Source organism: Diceros bicornis, chromosome 12 (assembly GCF_020826845.1).
Source record: "Diceros bicornis minor isolate mBicDic1 chromosome 12, mDicBic1.mat.cur, whole genome shotgun sequence".
NCBI lineage: Eukaryota > Metazoa > Chordata > Mammalia > Perissodactyla > Rhinocerotidae > Diceros > Diceros bicornis.
Window position 1 is genome coordinate 55,589,052 of NC_080751.1, and position 24,566 is coordinate 55,613,617.

The window sequence follows — 24,566 nt, forward strand, 5'->3', positions numbered from 1 at the left end:
GGGAAGCTGTTCTCATTTTACAGAAGAAAGCTCTGCCTATTACACTTAGCATCCTATGCTGAAGCCAGGATACACCAAAGCAGCAGGAACTAGAGGCAGCTCAGCTGTTTATTAAGTCAGTAGAAAAGTGACTGTATAGATCTGAGGTGCAATAAGGGAGAAGGGCCCAACTGGGCCCCAGCATCTGAGGCCCCACCCCCATGCTAGAGAGCTCCAGTCCAGTCCAGTGCCTTAAGCATGGTCTGCATGTGTGTGCATATGAGCACGTGAGCTATGTGGATGCCCCAGAGCATCTACTAAGTGTGCTGCCCCCGTGGGGGGCACCGGATTCTGTGCCCAGCAGCTGGGCCTGATGAGAGGAGGCTGAGGAGCCGGCCCCTAGAAGCGGCCCAGCACGGTGGCTAACAGAGCCATGCGTATGTACATGCCATTCTCAGCCTGGCGGAAGTAGGCTGCTCGAGGGTCCGAGTCCACCTCCACACTGCCAGAGAAGAAAAAGAAGTTAGCACACAGCCCACGATGGCCTGTCCAGGACTAAGTGCCCTCCCACAGCCAGCCCCCAGTGTATCCTCAATTTTGATGCTGTCACCTTATCTCATTGACGCGGGGCATTGGGTGCATCACCACCATCTTCTTCTTGGCCCGGGTCATGATGTGTGGAGTGAGGATAAACTGGCCAAAGCACTGTGAGGCAGACAGGGGCCTCAGGGCAAGGGTGGCCATGAGGCCACAAGCCTTGGCTCCCCGAGGTCCCCTCCACACCCACACACAACTACACAACCGAGGGGCCCCGACCAAGCTCCTGGGGCCCAGCCTTCCTGGTTGCTAGTATGGATGCCCAGCAGCTCCAGCCCTGACTTCTCAACTCCGGCACTCACAGCTTCATACTCCTGGGTAGAGCCAAAGCGTTCCTTCTGGATTCGAGTCATGTAGAGCACATCTGTGTCAGGCAGCGCCTCCTCAATGCTCTCAAATTCCTCCTGGAGAGTGAGGTAGAGCCAGGTTGAATGCAGTGCCAGGCTCTGTCAGTCTAACCCATGTCCCCCATGGCCTCCCAGGGTCTTACCTGCTTGGTGCCACGGGACGCCACAAAGGCCCGCACATTGGGTGGCATGCGCAGGCTGGGAGGCGCCACGTAGCGCAGACTGACACGGTACTGGGTGAGCAGGCAGGCCAGGGAATGCACCGTGCGTCCATGCTTCAGGTCCCCCACCATTGTGATCTAGGGCAGGAACCCAATCACCAGGAAGGCCCCCAGACTGAGCACCCCCCTTCCCATTTCAAAGCTCACAGCCTTAGGATCAGGATGTAGGCCCCGTTGATGCAGCATGCCGTGTAATGGAGAAACTACTTCCCAACTGTCTCCCTTTCCAGACCTTCCCCAAGCAGGCCTCCAACCCCTGCCACCACCCTCACCGTCATGCCATTGACAGTCCCAAGCTCCTCCCGGATGGTGAAGATGTCCAGCAAGGCCTGGGTGGGATGCTCTCCAACCCCATCCCCGGCGTTGATCACTGGCCTCCGGCAGTGCTTGGCTGCCAGCTATGAAAACGGGGACAAGAAAGGAGAATTCCGTCTTCTGCACCTCAGTGGCCCCACTCCCTGCCACAGTCCCACTCTTCCTGGGTTCCCTCACTCATCTGGCCCAACCTGAGACCTGCAGTCCCAGAAAATGTGAGCAGAAGGGACCTCAAGTCCCTGGGTCCAGGCCAGTCAATCCTGTCCTGGTGCAGAGGCCAGCCTCACCTCCACTGCCCCAGGCTGGGGGTGTCGAAGCACAACGACGTCAGCGTAGCAGCTCATGGTCTGCACTGAGTCAGCCAGGGATTCGCCCTTCTGGACGGAGGACGTGGCTTCTGAGAAGCTGAGCACAGCGCCCCCAAGTCGGGCCATGGCTGCTGCAAAGGAGCTGCTGGTCCGTGTGCTTACCTCGTAGAACATGGAGGCCATCACCTTCCCCTGGAGGGAGGGCAAGATACAATGTGTATGTGTGTGTTCATGTTGGAGAATGAGCAGGCTGCTTCTTGCCCCCACAACTTACACAAGAGGGGTGCTGAGAGAACCCCCAAACCTCCCCATGACCTGTCATAGCCTTGACATTTCCACCATTACTATCACTCTGAGCTAAAGGCTCTGCCTCCGAAAAGCCATTGTTAAGTGTCTGAATGAGACGCTCATTCTTGGGGAGAGAAGGAAATATCCTAGCTTTCTCCCAAGAAAACATCAGCACAGACCAACGGACCAGATCAGCTGGCTGATGTGCTGGCGCTCAGGGCCTTGCAAGTCAGCTAAATACTGACCAGAGGAGGGCAAATGTGGGGCAAGGACCTTGAGCGGCAAGACCTTCCAGAGAAGAGGCCGAGTTACAATAGAGGGTTTGGACTCACATGAGGGAACCTATGGTAGGGGAGGAAGACCCCTCTGACTACTGCACAGCCCTGCGGACAGCGGCCTGGAGCCTCAGCTCACAGCCCTGACCCTGACCTTGAGGATGTCGAGGCTCCGCTCCTTCTGCACCATCATACGCAGCATGTGTGCCACATTGAACAGGTGAGACATCTAAGAAAGATGCCGAGTCAGCAGGAAAGGCAGTGGCCCCCAGAGGTCCTAGCCCCAACTTTCCAGATCCTCAAAGCTCTGGGTGTCCCCACTCTCCCTCCCACAGGCACCTGATCCTTGGTGAACTGCTGGACGGACAGGATGTGTTGGCCCACTAATGAGTGGAGCAGGGGTGAGGTCTGGGGGTGCAGCAGGCCAGGGGTCCCCAGGTTCTGGGGTGATGCCTGTCTAGGTACTGGTGGTGGAGGGTAGCAGGTGCCATCAAGGGTTCCCATCAGCTCTGCAGTGAGGGACGGGGCAGAAGAGGCTGGTCAGAGGGTTCCTTCCACCCGGGACAGATCACAGAGGTCCCCAAGGTGAGTGTGTGTTCCGGGGAGTCTCTCACCTGGCTCAGTTGCCTTCCGAGAGGACTTTTCCTTTGGCTCCTCAGCTGCAACAGGGCGACAGGACAGATGTAAGCCTGTGGTTGAGGTTTGTGAAGAGCCCCACTTCCCCAGGACCCTGGACCGCAGTGTCTGTGTTAAATCAACTCACACCACAGTAGCTATAGCAGGTTAGGGCAGGCAGGACATGTGATTTCCCACGGAGGCTGTTGTGTGTGAACAGTGGTGCCCTCCCAGGGCCCTCCCAGTGGCAAAGGGATCCTAGGCAAGGGGAATGGCCAGGCTCACACCAACCAACAACCTGGATTTACCCCACGCTCTGCTGCCCCGTGGGATCCCAGCTCCCAGGTGGAGGAACACAGCTGCCCACAACAAAAAAGGGCCTGTGAGAAGCAGCTGTGGGATGCCTACCTCACGCTGGGTGGACTGATTTAAAGGAGGGTACAGCGGATCAGACTAGGATAAGGGGATGGCGGGAAGGGCAGGGTAAGTGGACAAAGGTGAGGTGCTGGGAGGGGAGGGCCTGGATCATTCCTAGGCCACTGAGCTCCCAACTCCGGTCCATCCGGGACACTGCGGGAAGAGGAACCATCTCTATGTCCAGGTGCCCTGACCCTCCATATCATAGGACCTCCCTCTTACCTGGCAGACCTGGGTCAGAGGCTCGGTGGATTCGGGGTGGCAGGTGGAAGCGGCCATCGGGAAGCCCTGGGATGCCCCGGCGGGGCCTTTCAGGTGTCTGCGGACACAACGACCTAACGTTTTGAAAAGTACTGACCCAACTCCTCCTCAAATTCAATCCCTTAAGGAAAGCCAAAATGCCCACTGTACACATGGACTCCATTCTCCATCATCTCACCTCAGCTCCACCCTTCCACTAGGCTGTCCTCGACACGGGTAGACAAACTGGCCTTTTAGAGGGGTATGCTAGCCCCATGACAGGGGCTTGTGTTTCTCGTCGGTAGCCTCCTAAACTGAGAGTTAATTCTGCTTTGCAGCAGACAGAGGGGTAGGTGGTGGGAATTTTAACTGTCAAGTGAAGAGCCTTCCACCCCTAAACCACCAATGAAAATGTTTATGCTGTCAGCCCTGCCCCTGGCTGCACCCCCAACACCCCCAACCCTGGCCCCAAAGTAGCGTGGATACCGTGGTTATCTCACTGGTGGCAGGAGCTGAGGACGTGAGCTGGGGAACAGCCCCCTGAGGCCACTTGCGTACATCCTGTCCATAGCCTGGGGGCACCAGAACCTGCAGACAGAAGGCAGGGGCAGGTGAGTGAGGAGGGAACAGAGAGCCAGACTGGGATCCTGAAGGAGTGGAAGCCAGCAAGAAAAAAAATGCCTTGGGGCATCTGTGCCCACCATGTACAGGGCAGCGGGAGGGGGTAGTGGGACCACGTGGATCTGCTAGGGTGGGACAAAACGGTTGGGGAGGTCACTACTGGGATTGGGCACGGGCCATACACGTACCTGCCCATCGATATAGGCGACCTCCCCTCGTAGGACCACACGGCGGACGGTGCCCTTCACCTTATGCCCTTCAAAGGGTGTCCAGTGGGCCTTGGAGAAGGGCATGTGGCTGGGGACTGTCCATTCATGCTCCAGATCCACCTGCCCAGAGTCATGGGTTACGCTAGGGAACGGCCACACCATGGAACAGATCCAAGGGTTGGACAGTCCCCCACCCCAAGCCTTCATGCCCACACCTCCACATAGGTGTCCTCCTGTGGGGGCAGGTGAAAGATACGCCGAGGATTGTGGTGCAATCGCTGCAGCACGTCGTCCAGGCTGAGCCGGCCCTCGCTTACAGCCGTCAGCAGCAGTGGCAGCATGGTCTCGAGCCCTGGGAAGCCAGGGGGAGGCCGGGGCCCACACTTCTCCTCCAAGGTGTGGGGGGCTGGGAGAAAGAGAGCATGTCCCTCAGGACCAATCACCTCTACATCTGGGAAGTCACACACGCCACCAGGACTGCACTGCCTCACCACGAACGCTGAGGCTATTTTTTCTGGGAATCGGAAAATAGGGAAACTGGGACTTCTGCCGTCTTCTGGGGCCCACATCCTCTCCCCATATTCTCTCACTTACAATTTTACTTGTTTGCTCATTCCTTCCTTCAGTGAATATTTATTAAGCACTTATCACACACTGAGCACCGTAGTAGAGACTGGGGTACCACACAGATCAAGTACCAGTGCTCACGAGCCCAGAGGACTGGCCCAGATTCCTTGAGCTGGGGCATGACCCCTGCTGGGCTGAGGAAGCACATTTTGGGTCCTCTCACCATGGTCTGAGGCAAAGCAGTCGATGACAGCCATGTTCTCCCACAGGGCCTCCACGTCCTGGCGGGAGCCAAGCTCAGGCCGGACCTCCCCCTTCCCGGGCCCCAGGCGCTCCAGGTCCTCGCGGCACAGGAATAGATGGTGGGGCGCCACCTCGCAGGTCACTGGCAGCCCCCGTGCCTTTGCAGCTTTAATTAGCAGGATCTGAGAGGGAGAGCGGGGAAATCCAGAGGCGGCCTCCCTCCATACCCTGCCCTACAAAGCCCTGCAGCCAACAACTCCTCTCAGAGAGTTATGGGGCAGATATGCTGACGGTGCTGACTCCAGGCTTCCCCCGAGCCTCTCTTGCCCCCAAGGACTACCCTGACCTCTTGTGTTACTGGGAGAATACTGGGGCACTGGGACTGCTGGTGTCCTCTCACCTCCTCCTTCCGTGCCACGTGACATATGTGCACTGAGCGCTGGGTGAGTTGAGCCACCATGAGGACGGCAGCGACACTCTGCCGCTCCGCGTGGGCCACAATAGGGAGATGCGACGGCCATGTCTCGAAGTGCTGGGGGGGAAAGACCTCTCAGGGAGTGGGCAGAGCCTTTGGCTCTCCATGCTCATCAGAGCCCAGAGCCCTCACGGAGCTCTCGTGACTCCTCACTGCTGTCAGCCCACTCCGCGGGGCCCTCAAGCCAGGAAGCATTGTTGGGCTGCCTCCTCCCATGTGCCCACTCCCTACCTCCATCCACTGGGCCACGCTGTCCAGCCGCAGCTCAGAGAAGGTCTCATTGAGGTAGAGCTTCAGCCCCGCAGCAGACCCAGCCACAGAGCCCAGGCTCCCTGCGTTTTCCGACGAGGCTCCGAGGAATAAGGTAAAGTCACAGCGGGCGCCAGCCTCTGCTAGCTGGAGAGGATACATATGAGATAAGGCCCATCGGCATCCGTGCCAGCCTGGCACCAGTGGCCTGGGCCCCTGGGGAGGGGCAGAGGGAGAAGGGCTCAGGGACACAGGGGAGGTTGGTGGGGGCATATGGATCACATGAAGCAGGAATGCGAGGGCTTACCTTCTGGGCCAGGGCCAGAGCAGGGGCATCAATGATGGGGGGCCGGGTGTTAGGCATGGCACACACCATGGTGACGCCCCCAGCCAGGGCAGCAGCTGTGCCTGAGGCAAAGTCCTCCTTGTGTGTCCCACCTGGTTCCCGCAGGTGCACATGGACATCAATCAGTCCTGGGAGACCATGGAGGTGGCAAGATTAGAGGAAGATTCAGAGACACAAAGGGTATCAAGGAGGTGAGGTGGGATGGCAGGAAAATCAGCAGCAACTGATACAAATGAGAGGTGGCGTGGTTCCTCAGTCAAGGGTACTGTCGATCAAGGAATAAAAGAGCTCAGAGGAGAAAGATTCTGGGGCCTCCACACTCTATACAGTCCAGGGCAGGGAGTGGGCCCCACAGCCATCTTTCACCACACCCGGGGTCTCTATGCCAGCTGCTACCAATGTCCAGAAGCCAGGTTCTCCCAAAAGATACACTTACCAGGTAGCCGCACAAGCTTCTGGGAGGTCATGCAATCAACATGCACCTTCAAAGGAGGAGCTGGCCCGATCTGGCCTAGGGCCTGCAGGTGGAAACCACTGTCAGCTCTGACTTAAGGGCATCCTGGGAGTTGTAGGTAGGGAATGGGTTTTCCCATAAAACCAGGCTCCTACCTCTCTATACCCACCTTCTCTCTGCAGCCATAAAGCTTGATTATTAGCATGGCTGCTTCATACTGAGATTTCCCAACCCCATGACACACTCATTTCTCCCTCCTCCTCCATTAACACTGGCTGTCTTCCTCCCAGCACCCAGGTCTTGGTTACCTCCACAAACAGTTTGGTGCACTTGATATCGATGATGAGGGGCACGGAGAAGTCAGCGGCCAGGCGGCGGGTGCGGTAGCCCTTGGTGACGAAGGAAGAAAGACGCCGGCCCCCGGCCCCACGCATTGAGAGGTTAATCACTAGCTCAAAGTGATTCTCTGCCAGCTGCTCCAAGATGCTTCGCTGAGGTGGGCACTCACCATCCACTGCCTCCTCGAAGTGCCAGTCCACAGCTGTTACCTGTGGCCCAGAGACAAGGTCAGGGCCAACCTGAGCCTGGCAGGTGTCAGGAAGGCAGCTTGAGGGGAGGAGAGGTGGCCCAGGAGCCCATGAGGAGGAGACTGAGGACCCATACGGTGGGGACCAGGGCTGCCTCTATTTGCAACTGGCAAAGTATATTTCTTGACAGGAAAGGTATCTACACTACGGTTACCAAGGACTCTGTGCAGTATGAGCCTACATATACATACATACAGAGACAAAACTCTGGAAGGAAACATACCAAAGTGGTAACAGTGGTGGAGAGATTGTAAGAGATTTTTTTTCTTTTTTCTTTTCTGTATATTTACTTGCTCTACGTGAAATATACATGATTTATACAATAGCAATAAAAGCAGGGGAAAGGGGAGAGAATTCTTTGGTGCTTTCACAGCCTTGAAGCTTTCACACCCTGTGGGGGTCGGTCATGGGAGCCCCAGTACCTTGACGCCATGCTCGGTGTAGAAGTCAGCGGTGCCCAGACTGGCGTAGAGACTGTAGCCCAGGCTCTCCAGCAGCCGCACAGTTGGGAGCAGCTCGCTCTTGTTCTGAACCAAGCAGAAGGAGAATGAGATGTGTTTCTCTCCTCTCTCACTTCAAGGTCAGCCCTGGCTCAGAGAGCCAAGGCCATCTGCCCCTACCTCTCTGGGTGCTCCCCCTAGCCCCCGGATTCTGTACCTTATAGCTGCCAATGGTCAGCAAGATGTTCTTCTTGGGGATCTTAAAGCCAGTGCTGAGCATGGCCTTGAGGTAGGCCTCGCAACGGCTCTCCCCAAAGCCAGCCACTTCCCCAGTACTGGTCATCTCCACACCCAACACCACGTCAGCACCCGCCAAGCGGGAGAACGAGAACTGGGGCACCTGAGGGAGCAGGATGTGAGAGAGGCCCAGGCAGGAGGGACCCACCTCCCCTCACCAGGAGAGGCAGCCATGGTTCCCTCCTTGGTCTCATCCAAACAGCAGGGTGGGCCCGCCCTTCTGCTACTCTACGTGTGCCCTACACCAGTCAGCTGCTTCTCAAACATACTCCGGGTCTTCCCTCAGCTTCCACCAGGCTACTCCCTGGCCTTGGAATACTTCCTCAATAAGTTCTACAAATCAAACATCCTGACTATCCTCCAAGGCTCCAAATACCAACCCTTCTCTCAAGCCTTCCTAGGTCACCCCATTTGGAAGTGGCACCTCCCGTCTGTACACTCCTTTAGCATTTTGTTTATATCTTTACTTTACTATAAAGATATTTACATAGTAAAGATATAAACAAAAACCCAATCCGTATCAGACTGTTCTATAAACAAGATGTTTGGGACCCAACTTCTCTTGCCTCCTGTTACTAGACCAGAAGCACCTAAGGGACAGAGACTGTCTTATCACCCTCATGACCCAGTGATGCTTGCCCACAGTAGGTGCTCAGTTTACGTGTTGACTGACATATAATTTGTGCGGTAAATGAACTCTCTCACACTGTCTCCCTGCTTCTGACTGCTAACCCAGGGTTTCAATCCTCCTTACCTTTACCCCCACAACTCCAGAGCCAGTCATGAGCCCCACAGGTTCCACTTCTTCCCCCATGATGACCCGTGTGGCCAAGGCTACTAGGTCCACACCTAGTGTCTTGGAGACGAAGGGGAAGGAGCGAGAGACACGCACGTTGCATTCAATAACTTTCAGCTGGTCATCCTGGGGCAGAGAGGGATTGGTCAGGCCTTCCACAGGCTGGGCTTGCTGACACTACTCCACTGACCTTGACCCTTCCCCTCACTCACCATTCTGTGGGTAATCAACCTGGGACAAGTGTCAGGGTAACTGACTCTCACAAACCCTGACCACAATGCGGGCCCTAGCCATGACCCCCTCCCCCTAGCCGTCCTGCCTACTCTGACGAGGGCAGGAGACAGTCCAGGGTTCCCTGGCACTGTGGCCAGCACAGAACAAGGAGGTGCTTCAGTCCTCTAGTCCCTTTCTTTAGCCCCCTCTTACTACCTTGGCAATGAGCTGCAGATTGAAGGGTCCTGTGACCTGCAGCTCCTGGCCCACGGCATGCACGATGGCTTTGATCCGCTCCAGGGTTTTGGCAGTGATGTCTTGTGGTGGGGTCACCAGTGTGGCATCGCCTGAATGCACACCTGCATTCTCCACATGCTCAGAGATGGCGATGGCTACCACCACACCATCACAGGCCACAGCATCCACGTCAATCTCCTTGTGGGAGCAGGCAAGGCAATGTGATATAGGGCAAGGGCCATTTTCTTCTCCCACTTGCCCCAGGATGTCCCTTCCTTTAGGAGCCCTGGCACAATTCATCCTTCCCAGCCCCCTGTGCCTATCTCTGTAGGACCAGAGAGGGAAATCTCTCCCCAGGCTGGAAGCCTGCCCTCAGAGACTTTGTCTGCAGCCTCCTACCTTGGCCTCCTGAATGAACTTGGAGATGACCACGGGGTGCTCCTTGGAGACGGCTGCTGCGCTGCTCAGGAAGCGCTCCAGGTCCCCGTCAGTGTAGGCCACATTCATAGCAGCACCACTCAGCACATAGGAGGGGCGCACCACGCAAGGGTATCCCACGCTTCGGCAGAACTGGCGTGCAGACTAAGGGTGCACGGAGCTTAGCTGGGTTGGTCACACTCACCCATGACATCATCAGCCTCCAGCCCCCAACCAGGCCCCAGCTCACCTCTAGGTCACTGAGCTCCCTCCACTGAGGCTGGCTGATACCAATGGTGTCGAGGAGCCGGGAGAACTTGAAACGGTTCTCAGCAGAGTCGATGGCTTCAGGGGAGGTGCCCAGAACCCGGCACTGTTGCCGATGCAAAGCCATGGCCATGTTGTTAGGCAGCTGCCCACCCATAGACAGGATCACGCCTTCAGGGTTCTCCAGCTCATAGATGTCCATCACCACCTATAGGGCAGGAGGAGGCACATGGCAGTGACAAGCGGAGTCAGGGATCTGAGCCTTCTTGTTCATTGCTCCTCACTCTCCACACACTTCCCCTCAAATCCCACAAGTTCCAAAGAATCTTAGGTCAGCCAGCCACTCCCACTTGACCCTGGCCACCCAGGCTAACAGGTAGCCTTTATTCCTCTCACCTCAAAAGAGATCTCATCAAAGTAGAGTCGGTCACACATGTCGTAGTCAGTGCTGACTGTCTCTGGGTTGTAGTTCACCATGATGGTCTTATACCCCATCTGCAATTGGGAGGGGAATGATATTTAGCAATTAAGTGGGAGGAAGAGCATAGAGAAACTAAGCAAAAGCCCCTACTTCAGAGAGTACCACCTCAGCTTCCTCTGAAATAGTTGTACAGGACACTTGCCTTAGGAAGGAAGGAGGACCAGCACTGTAGGTATCGGAGAAGTAGGTACAAAGTGTTGGAGAGGAGACACATGCCCTGTGTGGGGCACAAGATGGCCTAAGGGGGCCCCCCAACCCAAAGCCCTATGATAGATGTAAGGTGTAGCAATTAATAGAAAGTTTCAGGATTAAATGTAGGTGGAAGGCAATTGCTGGAGCTGAACAGAACACAAAAGAAAATGGTATGAAAGACTAGCTCTTAGACCTTTCGGAGCTGCTGGATGCAGCCCACGGCACACCAGTCAAACTCAACGCTGGAGCCGATACGGTAGACACCAGAGCCAAGGACCAGGACATGAGGCGTTCGAAAGGTGAGGTCATGGCTGGTGCCCCAGTACGTTAGGTACAAGTAATTTGTCTGGGCTGGCCACTCAGCTGCAACTGTGTCAATCTGCTTCACCGCTGGGCAGATCCCCAGTTCCTGACGCAGTTTGCGAACAGCCAGCTCTGTGCTAAAGGAGAAGAAGGGTCAGAAACATAGACCCTGGGATTGGAGTGTGGACTGAGTAGAGGGGTGAGATCCCAGGGGAGGGATCAGAGAGGAAAATATCCCAGGGACGAAGGTCAGAAGCCTCCAAAGCTCCCCATACTCTCCCTCCCTTCTGAGGGCCGCTCACTGGTATAAAGGTTCTCCGCCCCATGTTTCTCAGCCTCAGGCCCTCACTGCTATCTCTGACCTCAGAACCGCAAGGGCAATCTGCTTGTCTGAGAAGCCAAGGCGCTTGGCCTGGTGCAGCAGGTCTGGGGGCAAAGGCTGTCCACGGTGTTGTTCCAGCAGCTGGGCGTGTGCTACGATTCGCTTCATTCGGTGCAGAAACCAGCGGTCGATGCGTGTGAGTTCATACAGGCGCTCCACTGAGTAGCCAGCCCACAGAGCAGCTGCTACCACAAAGATCCGCTTATCTGTTGGAGTCTCCAACTCCTAACGGAGAGAGGACAGACAGATGGATAAAGAAGGATTGTGCAGAGGTAGGAGATGTCAGAATGTTAAGCAAACTATTCCCAATCTACTTTTAGCACCTCAAAAAGCCTGAGAACGGGGAGCTGGCCCTGTGGCATAGTGGTTAAGTGCGTGCACTCTGCTGCTGGCGGCCCGGGTTTGGATCCCAGGCGCGCACCGAGGCACCGCTTGTCAGGCCATGCTGTGGAGGCATCCCACATAAAGTGGAGGAAGATGAGCATGGATGTTAGCTCAGGGCCAGTCTTCCTCAGCAAAAAGAGGAGGATTGGCATGGATGTTAGCTCAGGGCTGATCTTGCTCACAGAAAAAAAAAAAAAAAAATCCTGAGAGCATGACTGCCATTGTCTTAGGAAAGGTAGTCGTAGACCAGATTAGAGGCTCTGCAATTGCAAAAACCTGGATACAAATCCTGGCTCTGCCTCTTACCGGCTGTGCGGCTTTGAGCAAGTTCCTCAAACTCTCTAAGCCTCAGTCTCCTCATCTACAAAAAAAAGTCTAATAATACATCTTCATATAATGATAAATGAGATGAAATCATAAAATTCTCAGAAAAGTGAAAACAGTAAATGTCCAACAATGATCGTTGCTAGTACTACTGGTAACAAGCTCATGGGCCAGGGACAGAGAGAAGCAGCTCCATTTCAGGGGTGTTGCCAGGGGGAGGGGAGCCACTTACCATATCGCTGACCGGCTTTACAGTGTGATCAAAGCCCACACAGTTCTCATCCACCATGCGCAGAGCCTTCTGGAAGGCCTCCTCAAAAGAACGCCCGATGCCCATGACCTCACCTGGAGGAATAGGATGTAAAGACTGAAACCCTGGAGATGCGGGGGTGGGGGTATGGCAGCAGGCGGGAGCTGCCCAGAATGTCCATGGTTTACAGTCAAGTCTCCAGGAGGTTCTCAGGGCAAGTTTCATGGTGGCATTTATGGTATTTCATTATTGAGAAATCTTAAACTTGCAGCTCTTCTCCCCATCATTTTCAAGTTTTGTGTTTATTAGTGAGTATGGAATTAAAATGCCTAAAATGGGCATGTGGATACTGGAACATCCACACCGGTTGGGATATTGGGCCATCACAATGGCCCAACCACTGGTGTGTATCCAGTTACTTGGTTTGCTTTATTCATACTGTGATGACACCATGTGGGATATGTCTCATCCGTTAAAACTTTTAAGAAGTCTGGATAATGGGAAGATGAACCCACTACTCTTTGAATCCATCCAGAGCTAATCATATTTACAACTATCATTTTGGAGTATTTCTTTCTGGACTTTTTTCAAATATATGTTTTATACGTGATTATAGTGTACATACAACTTCTATCCTGCTTTTTCCCTCATGCTAAGCATGTTCCCACACTGCTATGTGACCTTATTACCAGCAGTTTAATTCCTGTATGACTTATCATAATTTAACTGCTCACTTACTGAAGGACATTTAGCTTTCAAGTGTCCATCATTCTCACTGAGGATGTGATGTTTTCTGTGCTTTGGATTATCTCCTTAGGATAAATTTTCAGAAGTGAAGGGGCAATAGGTAAGACAAATTTTCTGGGGGCCGGTCGAGTGGCGCAGTTGGTTAAGCGCACGTGCTCCGCTTCGGTGGCCCGGGGTTCGCAGGTTCGGATCCCAGGTGCACACCGACACACCGCTTGTCAAGCCATGCTGTGGCGGCGTCCCATATAAAGTAGAGAAAGATGGGCATGGATGTTAGCCCAGGGCCAATCTTCCTCAGCAAAAAGAGGATTGGCATCAGATGTTAGCTCAGTGCTGGTCTTCCTCACACACACACACACACACACACGACAAATTTTCTGGCCCTTGATAAGTATTAATTGCTTTACAGAAGTCTGTGCTTTACAATACAAAGTATAAGTTCAACCAACTTTTTAAGAAGTGTGTATAATCATTTTAAACAATTTTTACTAATAAGCAAAACTATGATCTCATTTTAATTAGATTTCTATTTACTAATAAGAGGGAACATCCCCCCGGCTCAGGTTTGCTTATTGTTTTCCTCTTCTGTAAAGTTTTGTTCATGTCCTCTGACAATTTGCCTTAAGGTCTTCAAGTATTTCTTACCAATTGTATTTTTCTATTTACAATCTTAATATTTGTTTAAAAAATTTTTCAAACACCAAGATGCTAACGGTAATGTTAAGGAAGTGGATTATGAATGATTTTGTTTAATTTCTTTGTAATGTGGGTACATTATAAAAGTTTTTATTTGAGGTAAAAGAGAAACCCAACACATGCATACATGCATGGCTAGAAAAATTCTGGAATCATATATATACCCAAATTAATCTCTGTGTGACAAGATTACAGGTGATTATCCTTCTTTGGTTAAACTATCTTTTCTAATTTCTCAATGATTTATATACTTACTTGTATAATAAAAGTTACAAAAAGTTACCAGAGAAAATCACATTCTAAGAAGACTTGAATAGACATAAAACATTTAAACGTCTCATCTAGGAATCAATCTTTGATTGTCCTATTTTCAATCCACTTCTTTTAGCCACTATTTAATCATGGCTTCATTCCCATGTTTATTATAATTTTCATTTAACAGAAATTCATCTCCAGAAGGAACAACTTGGCAGTCTTGTAAGATTTCTTGTAAGATTTCTAAAAATTCTGAAATAATATCTGAGCTCAGACTTACTTGTTTAAAGGCTACTCATGCTCTTAATGGAAATTTGGAGCACAATGAAATGCTCTTATCCTTAGCTGGTGGCACTTTGGTATGTGCACATGCTTGTTTTCCTCGAATTGTTTTAGAGGACAGTCTAAGGCAACTTAAAGGGATGCTATAAGGAAGCATATTCACTCAATGCCAGCACCACTGCTTGGAGGCCGACTGTTTGTTTACCCATTCACTGTTCAAAACAAAATCTGTTTTTATGAAAAAAGTCTCGGATGTCCTGCTCTGATCTTAAACATTGTGTTTAAAAAAATTTCATTTAGGGGCCGCCCCGTGGCTAAGTGGTTAAGTGCGTGCGCTCCGCTACGGCGGCCCGGGGTTCACAGGTTCGGATCCCGGGCAGGCACTGACACACCGTTTGTTAAGCCATGCTGTGGCGGTGTCCCATATAAAGTGGAGGAAGATGGGCACGGACGTTAGCCCAGGGCCAGTCTTCCTCAAGAAAAAAGGGGAGGATTGGCATCGAATGGTAGCTCATGGCTAGTCCTCCTCACAAAAAAAAAAAAAAAAAAAAATTTCATTTAGTGACCATGGCAGAAAAGTGCCCAAAGGAGGAGATATGCTAAGAATGGCTGCCACCATGCTGAGTTGGATTTAGAAGGTTCACAGGAAAACAGCAGTCGTCGTTTCCCCAAAGCATCAGTATTTAAACAAGCACGGAGAACAAAATGTCACTGGCATTAACACCTGGTAATGAGGCCATGGGCAAAATGCCATGAAATGCTGTGGCAGAGTTTCACAGAACTGGTCTCACTGATGACAGGCAACATAATGTAACAGGAACAGCCAACTGGGAACCATGTCTAGCTTTCAGTTCTTGGCTCTGCCCTCTACTCAGCCACGACATTTTCCTTCTGTGGGCACCTCAGTTTACTCATTTGTAAAATGAGAGAAATGAGACAGTCTGATCTATCACTCCATCCTAGAGATTCGGACATGCCATCTGGGAGTGGAGGTGGCATGTCTACTCTGACATGGTTTCCAGATGCCTTTGAGTCCCACTCCTGATGAGGACTACTATCTTAGTTTGAAATATCCCTATTCTGGGGCCGGCCCGGTGGCGCAAGCGGTTAAGTGCGCGCGCTCCGCTGCGGCGGCCCGGGGTTCACTGGTTCGGATCCCGGGCGCGCACCGACGCACTGCTTGGCAAGCCATGCTGTGGCGGCGTCCCATATAAAGTGGAGGAAGATGGGCACAGATGTTAGCCCAGGGCCGTCTTCCTCAGCAAAAAAAAGAGGAGGATTGGCGGATGTTAGCACAGGGCTGATCTCCTCACAAAAAAAAAAAAAAAAAAAAAAAAAAGAAATATCCCTATTCTGAGAGACTGTGTTCCCAACAAGCTAATATAGGAGCTGAAAGGCCATGCCAGGGAACTAACTCTATGACATCCTAGATTCTTGAGATGGGTGGGACCCCGTGAGTGATCTGGGGAGGGGTCTCTTGGGGCAAGTCTCTCTCACCAACGCTCTTCATGCAGCTCCCAATCTTTGTGCTGACGCGGAGGAACTTGCTGAGGTCCCAGCGAGGAATCTTCACCACACAATAATCCAGGCTGGGTTCAAAGGCTGCTGTTCCTCCTGTCACTGAGTTACTGGGAACCATCAAGTAGGGGTGCCAGAAGGACAGAACAGAAGATGTAAAGGGTGAGCTTCCAGATAGCTCTCTCCATCCCCACACATCCAGGCCAACGCCCTTTTCATATTCCCTATCCCATGAAGATTTTCTTCAGCTCCCCATCCCCTTACCTCCCTGATGTCTCCCCAGCCCTTGTACCTGAGCTCAGGCAGAGGGATGCCCAAAGCCAGCTTGGCTGCCACATAGGCCAGTGGATAGCCTGTGGCCTTACTGGCCAGGGCAGAGCTGCGAGACAGCCTGGCGTTTACTTCGATGATGTAATACTGCAAAGAGAGAGAACAGAGAAAGAGTCACCAGGTAACTGGCCTAGAAGGGCTGCCTAGGAGAGCTCTCAGAAAGGCAAGAAAATAAAGCCCTCCCCGAGGGGATGGAGAGCAAAAGGCCCTCCTCCTCCCCAGGACTCAACTCTACTAAAGACAATCCCAGCTTCTACTCTAGGGTCTTTGGGGCCAAAAGGCCTCTTGGGCCTCAAGGCCCCAAAATTATAGAAGAATGTCCCATAGCTAGAATATCAGCTCCAGGGCCTAGAGTCTCACCTGCTCAGACTCGGGGTTCAAGGCATACTGCACATTGCACTCCCCAACGATTCCAAGGTGTTGGGTCACCTTGATGGCCGTCTGCCGCAGTAGCTGGTACTCCCTGTTATTCAGCGTCTGGCTTGGAGCCACCACTATAGACTCACCAGTGTGGATGCCCAGTGGGTCTAAGTTCTCCATGTTACACACCTGTGAAGGGAGGTTCTCAGGGAGGTTATCGCCAAAAGGAGTCAGGAGAAGCAGGAGGCTGCATCCCAGGGTTCTGTTGCCTCTGGGGCTGCACCCATCCTGGGTCTGAGGGACATCGAACCCTCAAAGATCCCAGCCCTGGATTCTGCTCTTACAAGCACTCATACTGCCTGACACTACCCCCACCCTTCCTCCATCACTCACCGTGACACAGTTGCCATAGGCGTCTCTCACCACTTCATACTCAATCTCCTTCCATCCCTTCAGAGACTTGTCTACCAGCACTTGGCTGGTATGGGCAAAAGCTGGGGCCACAAGAGCAGAGAGCTCCTCTCTGTTAGAAGCAAAGCCAGAGCCCAGGCCACCCAGGGCAAAGGCTGCACGCACCAGCACAGGATACCCCAATCGCTCAGCGGCTGCCTGGGCCTGCAATGAGCAGGAGATGAACAAAGGGATCAGGCCTTGACTGCCTGCTGCACAGAGGGTTCCTGGACCCAGAAAAAAATAAGATATAAAGCAAACGACACCATTCTACCTTCTCCCAACCATCCCTCGAACCTGTTCAAGAGAATTTGCCGCCTCACTGGGGGCTACATGCTCTCCGATCTCTGCCATCCTGGAGGCAAAGGCACGCCGATCCTCAGTCAGCTCAATGGTCTCCACAGGTGTGCCCAGGACCCGGACCCCATACCGAGCTAGCACTCCAGCCTTGGTCAACTCCACACCACAATTCAGAGCTGTCTGGCCCCCAAAAGTCAGCAACACGCCATCTGGGCGCTCATTACGGATCACCTGAGGGAGGAGAGAGGCATTAAGACCTTGGAGTTAGGGAGTGGATCAAAGAAGTTTAGAAATGCAGAGTGACCAAAGGATCCCCCTGTCCACATGGGTCCCCTCCTCAGTCCAGCCTTACCCCAGTCATACCTGGGTTACGTAGTGAGGTGTTATGGGAAGGAAATAGACCTTGTCAGCCAGCCCCTGGGAGGTCTGCACTGTGGCAATGTTGGGGTTGATCAGCAATGTCTGGATGTTTTCCTCCTTCAGGGCCTTGATCGCCTAGGGGGACAAAAATGGCATATCACCCTCAACTGCAGAAGAAAGACTGTAAACAGCTTGAGACTGGCATTTCTCTTCCTCTTCTTTCCCTCCCTGTACTCTTAGTCCCTAATAACTGACTTCTGTTCCTCACCACCTCACCTTTCTACACATTACCCAGATCTCCTGGTTCATTTCCTCCCTAGAACCAATGTTCATGCCTCAGCCCTTCTCCGTAAGAATCCATCCACTCCTGAGGGTCATACACCCAGAGGGGTGGGGATGGACATGCTTTACCTGAGAGCCTGAGTAGTCAAACTCTCCAGCCTGGCCAATGGAGAGACCTCCTGAGCCCAGGATCAGAACCTTTCGTGGTGGTGGAAGCCCAGAGCCTGGGGTGGGAATCCCAGGGGGACAGAGGCACTCAGCTAGCCGCTCTCGAACTATGAAGGCAAAGAAAGTCATAGAATGTTAAGAGCTGAATGAGACATGAGTGATCATCTAGGTTAACCACCTCACTTTACAGAAGAATCCAGAACAAGTCATGCCTCTAATGAGTGGCAGAGGCAGGACCAGAACCCCGGACTCATGACTCCAGAATTCCTTCCAATAGAAGCAGCATAAATGAATTATCTTGGCTTGTTGCCTTCCCATCCCACCCCCTTAACCTGCCAAACATCCAACCCTGTTCTTAGTTCCGCAACCCAGATCTACTCAGGCACTTACCTGTCTGGCCCCCGGGGTTTCCAGCTGTGGCTTCTTTCACAGTTTCCAGAAAGATATCAAAGAGAAGTTCCATATCTGAAGGGCCAGCTTGGTGCTCTGGGTGAAACTGGACACTGTTGAAGACACTGGATTAGGAAACCTGTCATCATCACCGGCCTGGGCACTGGCAGCCTTGGAGGTGGGGAGTGGGATACATGACAGGGGCCCACTGCTGTGCTTTACTTTTTGATCTTCAAGTCACGGGAGGCTTCAAAGCTGTACAGATCCAGTCACCCTGCCAGAATCACCCAGGCTCACCTGAAGAAGGGCAGGCTGTCATGTACAATGCCTTCACTGGAACGATCATTGGCATTGGTGAAGAGAGGACACCAGCCTACTGGCAGTGAGTCTGTTTCCACAGCAAACCCATGGTTCTGGGATGTCAGAAAGCAGCGCCCAGAGCCCGCCAGTAAGCATGGCTGGTTATGGCCTCGGTTCCCGTATCTGGAGATGGAAGCATGCAGAGTCACAGGCCTTTTACCTTCCTTCACCACTGTACCAAACCCAGCTCTTGTTGATCTCGTGACTCTTACCAGCCCCTACTCCTGTTTCAACACTAATAAACACCAACTCTATTCCCATTCCCAAGACTCCCCACCCCTCATGTCAGTAGTGCAGGCCCTTCCTCTCCCCACAAGTCCCACCTCATCTTGTAAGTCTTGGCCCCAATGGCTAAGGCCAACAGTTGGTGTCCCAGACAGATCCCGAAGACAGGCCGGGGATTAGGCTCAGATAAGACACGGCTCAGTGTGGATACCACATTGGGATAGGAGGCGGGATCACCAGGGCCATTACTCAGGAAGAGACCCTCATACTCTGGAGAGGGCAGAAAAGATGATCTCAAAACCAATAGTTCAACCAGAGAGAGACACTTGTAGCTCTTACCATTAGAGCAAATCCCCTTATCTCCATCTTCTTCCCTGCAACTCATGCTGACTTTTAGCAAATGGACCAAGGGACCAATTTTCCACTCATGCTGTTGTCTGTGGTCCTGTACACACCCCAGCTACTCACCCTGGCTGTCTAACACATGGTCCCATGGTACCACAGTGACCTCAGCCCCACGCTGGCACAGGCATCGGATCTGATTATACTTGAGGCCACAGTCCAAAGCAAGGATCCGAGGGGTACCGCCTGCATTGAATACCCGTGGAGCCTGAGGAATAAAGGGCAGTGGTTGGCAGCTGTGATCAGTGGGTATAGCTATGCACACACCAACCCATACCTTTGAGGCCTCCTCTGATTCTCTCTCAAGTGTTCACCCCAGTTATGGGCAGAACGTAACTACCGTGCTATAGCTTGCAACACTCTCCCACTCTACCTCTCTGTACCTTAATGGAAACCTCCGGCACCAGGGGGCGGGCATTGGGGTCCAAGAATGGCAGGGCTGAAGGATCTGTCCCATCCTGGACCAGCTTTCCCAGCAGAGACCCTTGCTCTCGTAACTTCTTCGTCAGCTCCCGAGTGTCCACTCCTATCAAGATAGTACACTCTGAGAGATCATACTCCTCCAACTCAGTCATGCATCAGATTAGACTTCTAGGAGCACTTCCATTCCAGAGCCCTGAGTCACACACAGCTGTTCTATGAGAATCAAAATTTTGGGCCATCCTGAAGGAAGTATACTACCACGAAGTATTCTTGCCAAAAATATCACATCAGAGTTGAACCATGACTCTAGATCTCTCTGTTTACAGAAAATAATACCAAGGAACAAAAGAACATAGTAAATGATACTATAGGAATGTAATTAACAAAGTGCAGACTATGGGATACTTGAAAGGAAAACTGACCTGTTTTTGTCAAGTGGGTTACAAGGCCAATAGATTAAAGAGACATATCAATTGTCTCTTTAATTGTCTACAGGTTGTCACTGAGCTAACATCTGTGCCAATCTTCCTCTACTTTGTATATGGGACGCCCCCACAGCATGGCTTGACGAGCAGTGTGTAGGTCCACACCCGGGATCCGAACCCACAAACCCCGGGGCCACTGAAGCAGAGTGCGGGAGCCTAACCATTAAGCAACCAGGCCAGCCCCAGTTATTGTTAATTTTTCAAAGGTATGATGTTATTGTGGTCATGGTTTAAAAAAGATTCCCTTTTCATAGATATTGAACTATTTGTGGATGAAATGATACAATGTCTGAGATTTGCTTCAAATTAATCTGGGGGTTATAGTAGTGGTGATGAAATAAGTTCAGCCCTGAGTTGATGATTATAGAAGCTGGGGGTTCATTATACTATTCTCTCCTTTTGTATGCTTGAAATTTTCCATCTGAGTGAGAGCTCAGTTCCCTCCCCCACCCTCTGACTCCAATCTAAACCTTCCAAATCAGATACATTCTATTACAATCTTGGATTCAAGTCCTAATAGTGCACAGAGATCTTCTCTTGATTCTTTCCATCCAGGCATTGGTGCTCTGCCCAGACACACCTATGCTTGCACCATACCTTGCAGGCCTGGTATGCCATGCTGTTGCAGCCACTCATGCAGGGTGCAGGCGGCACTCCAGTGGCTGGGTGTGGGGCAGCACTCTCCCACCACCAATCCTGCCACATGGATCCCCGAGGATTCAAACCACTGTTGATGGAAGGAGGAGATCATGAGGAGCCCAGGGCTGCACACCTGCCTATGTCATCTCTTCCCATTGTATGGCACAGACCCCATACGTCAGCCACACTGAATGACCTGTCATTCTTTTAACACACCAAGTACCTCATGCTTTTTGCCCTTTACCAACAATGCTGTTCCCTAGATGAAACACTGAACACATGGGCATAGGGTGCCTGATTAATAATTGAAAATGACATTTTCCTTTTCCCTTTCTTTCCTTTGATCCAAAACTGAGATCACAAATCCCCTCTTCTGTGAAGTCACCCCACTCACTTACTGCAGCTTGTGCCTCCGCCTTAGAGCTCACCTAAGCTCACTTTATTTCCACTGTTCTTGCTATTTACATTGTATTATGAATGTATCTGTGTGTCTTCCTCACAGAACTGTGAACTCCTCAAGAGCAAGATGCCTGACACATGGTAGCAGTCAACAGATATTTACTGAGTGCCCACTTGGTACCAGGCATTGTAACAGATGCTAGAGGAGGAGCAGTGAGCATGAAAAAAGACAAGGTTCCTGCCTTCCTGATGTTAATCTGCTACTTAGGGAGCCTGAAAACTAATAAGGTAACATGTAAATAAACAAGATCATAATTACAGAGTGTGACAAAAACAGGGTATAAGATAGGTTGGTATAGGGGGCCGGTCCGGTGGCACAAGTGGTTAAGTGCGCGCACTCCACTGCGGCGGCCTGGGGTTCGCCGGTTTGGATCCCGGGTGTGCACCGACGCACTGCTTGGCAGGCAAGCCATGCTGTGGCGGCATCCCATATAAAGTGGAGGAAGATGCGCACGGATGTTAGCCCAGGGCCAGTCTTCCTCAGAAAAAAAAAGAGGAGGATTGGCAGATGTTAGCACAGGGCTGATGTCCTCACACAAAAAAAGATAAGTCAGTGCACAATATCTTACTAAATAAAAATAAAGGTTCAGGGTACAATATTAGGCATTATTATACCTCCCCGCTTCACAGGGCATTATCATTAAAAAAAAAGATAACACAAATTTGTTACCCAATAGGTAAGCATTTAATAAGTAAATAGAGAAACAGGTCATCTATGTGGGAGGGAGTGGCATATTTAAACTACATCTGCTTAGCGGTAAAAGGTTTAAAGGAAGATGGATGTTGAGACTGCTCTTTAGGGATCTGAAGGACAGTTTGGCAGAACCCTCCATGGCCAGGTGGACTAGTCTGCCCATAGACAAGTGTATTTACAGCATATGTGCCACAAAAACATCTGTGGTGGATTGGTGGCTCCAGGATCCCTTACTCACCCTAGTTCTGTCAAGGCTTCGATTATGCAAGTTTATAAACTCAATTTTGTCAGTGTGTCTGCAGCAGACAAAGCTGAAGACTGACATATGTTAACCAAGATACTGCATCATAAACTAGAATGTAGTATAATTATAGGTTTGTGATGAGGGATGGTCCCTTCCAGGAATAAAAAATGAGTCCTTTACCTAGAGCTCCCTCCCCCAAGTGTCAGGGTGATTGGGAAGGCAAATTAATAATTAAAGGCTCAGTAAGCCTGGAATCAGGACAAAATGAATTTTGAGGAATACTTCACCTAGGTTATGGTGACTTCCACTATTAACTTGTGTCGATTTTTTTATTACTTGAACTCTCAGAGGGCAACTTAGTTTCCAAATTCCAGAGGAGGAATGGGGGAAACTTCACTGTGGGAGGAAACTGACTTTTTTCTTATCTAGAGATAAAAACTCTACCGGAGGGCCGGCCGGTGGCTTAGAGGTTAAGCGCGCGCGCTCCGCTACCGGCAGCCTGGGTTCGGATCCCGGGCGCGCACCCGGGATGCACCGCTTCTCTGGCCATGCTGAGGCCGTGTCCCACATACAGGAACTAGAAGGATGTGCAACTATGACATACAACTATCTACTGGGGCTTTGGGAAAAAAAAAAAAGGAGGAGGATTGGCAATAAGTATTAGCTCAGAGCCGGTCTTCCTCAGCAAAAAGAGAAGGATTAGCATGAATATTAGCTCAGGGCTGATCTTCCTCACAAAAATAAATAAATAAATAAGGCCAGCCCCGTGGCTTAGCGGTTAAGTGCGCGTGCTCCGCTGCTGGCGGCCCAGGTTCGGATCCAGGCGCGCGCTGACGGGCCGCTTCTCCGGCCATGCTGAGGCCGCGTCCCACATACAGCGGCTGGAAGGTTGTGCAGCTATGACATAGAACTATCTACTGGGGCTTTGGGGGGAAAAAATAAACCAATAAAATCTTTTAAAAAATAAATAAATAAATAAATAAAACTGTTAAAAAAAAACTCTACTGGAAAGCGGTAGAAAATGAGGCAAGGTAAAGAAAGTAAGCTTAGAAGATGACAATCAATTTCATTGGTTTGGTAGAGACCTACTGTCACTGGGAAGAGTGTGACCCTAGTTTCCAGTCTCTTTCCCACTAATCTATATAATCTTAAAGCATTGCTCCTATCACAAGACTCTGCTGCTAAAAAATCTTCACTGGTTCCTTACCCAAGCCCAGACTGGCTTGACCTCCAGCACTCTGTGCCTCTGAAGATACTTAACAAGTCCTGCGCAGTACTTATCACTTCAGCGTGTACCTCTGTTCTCTCCAGGATGCCTAGCAGTATGTCAATGTCATCACTAACTACTGATCTGGAAAGGAAATGTAGAGAAAACACTGGGTATGGCTACCTTGCTGAGACCGAACTCATCCACTTCATCGGGGGGGATGCCATAGTTGCCGACCAAAGGATATGTCAGCACTAAGATCTGTGCTTTGTAGGAAGGGTCAGTGAGGGCCTCGGGATAGCCGACCATGCCAGTCTGAAACACTGCAAGAAAGAGGCAGGGCTGGGCTCAGGCAGGGCACCCTTCAGAACACGGCCCCGCGCGATGAGAATGCTCCAGTGGAGGCTGTCTTGACCGTGAGGGATGAAAGGGGCTGGGCTGGGGACATGGGCACCGAAAGCGGGGAGGAGGTGTGCAGGCGGGAAAATGGCGGAGTCTAGGCAGGGCAGGATGGGCAGAGAGCGGCAGCAGAGAGTGGGATGAGGTCGGCAGCCGGCCTGGGCTTGCTTACCCACTTCCCCGGCAGTCGACACAGCGGCCCCAAACGGCTGGCCCCGCAGGATCGACCCGTCCTCCAACACCAGGGCCGCCATAGGAACGGAGCTCAGAGGCGGGAGAGCGCAGAAACGCGGGAAGCGCAGCAAGCTCCAGCCGATGCCGGAGCCACGTGAGGACGGCGCGCCCGCAGTCGGTCCACGTGGCTAACAGCGTTGGCGGCCTGAGAGCTGCGTGGAAAGCGCATGAGCTGCAGTCTGGGCGCGGCAGACTGCGGCGGCGCGGGAAGCCGGCAGCGTGAGGGGCGGGGCCGGGAACGTAAGGGGCGGGGCCAGGGCGGCAACCGGGTTAGAGGCGGCCCATCTCGCGCCTGCAAAGCCAGGGGAAACCTGAAAAAGA

At 52.0% G+C, this 24,566-nt stretch overlaps 1 protein-coding gene across 2 annotated transcripts; it reads right to left on the reverse strand.

Moving 5' to 3' along the window:
• Positions 1–90: 90 nt before the first annotated feature.
• CAD (carbamoyl-phosphate synthetase 2, aspartate transcarbamylase, and dihydroorotase) lies at positions 91–24,433 on the reverse strand. Of its 2 annotated transcripts, XM_058551580.1 has the most exons (44): positions 24,184–24,433; positions 23,796–23,935; positions 20,967–21,096; positions 19,845–19,987; positions 19,528–19,669; positions 19,158–19,329; positions 18,772–18,957; positions 18,475–18,587; positions 18,046–18,191; positions 17,638–17,769; positions 17,272–17,505; positions 16,918–17,139; positions 16,525–16,713; positions 16,127–16,251; positions 15,814–15,944; positions 12,319–12,431; positions 11,359–11,603; positions 10,887–11,133; positions 10,417–10,515; positions 10,004–10,228; positions 9,736–9,918; positions 9,316–9,534; positions 8,845–9,012; positions 8,011–8,193; positions 7,776–7,880; positions 7,075–7,314; positions 6,749–6,830; positions 6,274–6,440; positions 5,949–6,113; positions 5,643–5,774; positions 5,223–5,424; positions 4,648–4,838; positions 4,412–4,552; positions 4,089–4,190; positions 3,585–3,681; positions 2,945–2,989; positions 2,670–2,839; positions 2,485–2,559; positions 1,747–1,959; positions 1,417–1,542; positions 1,067–1,222; positions 879–980; positions 590–684; positions 91–481 (listed from the first exon to the last, which is right to left on the reverse strand). In XM_058551580.1, exons 1-44 carry the CDS (start codon positions 24,263–24,265, stop codon positions 379–381), a joined length of 6,678 nt encoding a protein of 2,225 aa, XP_058407563.1. In that variant the 5' UTR covers positions 24,266–24,433; the 3' UTR covers positions 91–378. The 2 variants fall into 2 exon arrangements, with proteins under 2 accessions (XP_058407563.1, XP_058407564.1); XM_058551581.1 differs by lacking the exons at positions 19,158–19,329; positions 19,845–19,987; positions 20,967–21,096; positions 23,796–23,935; positions 24,184–24,433 and having other exon boundaries at positions 19,528–19,632.
• Positions 24,434–24,566: the final 133 nt, after the last annotated feature.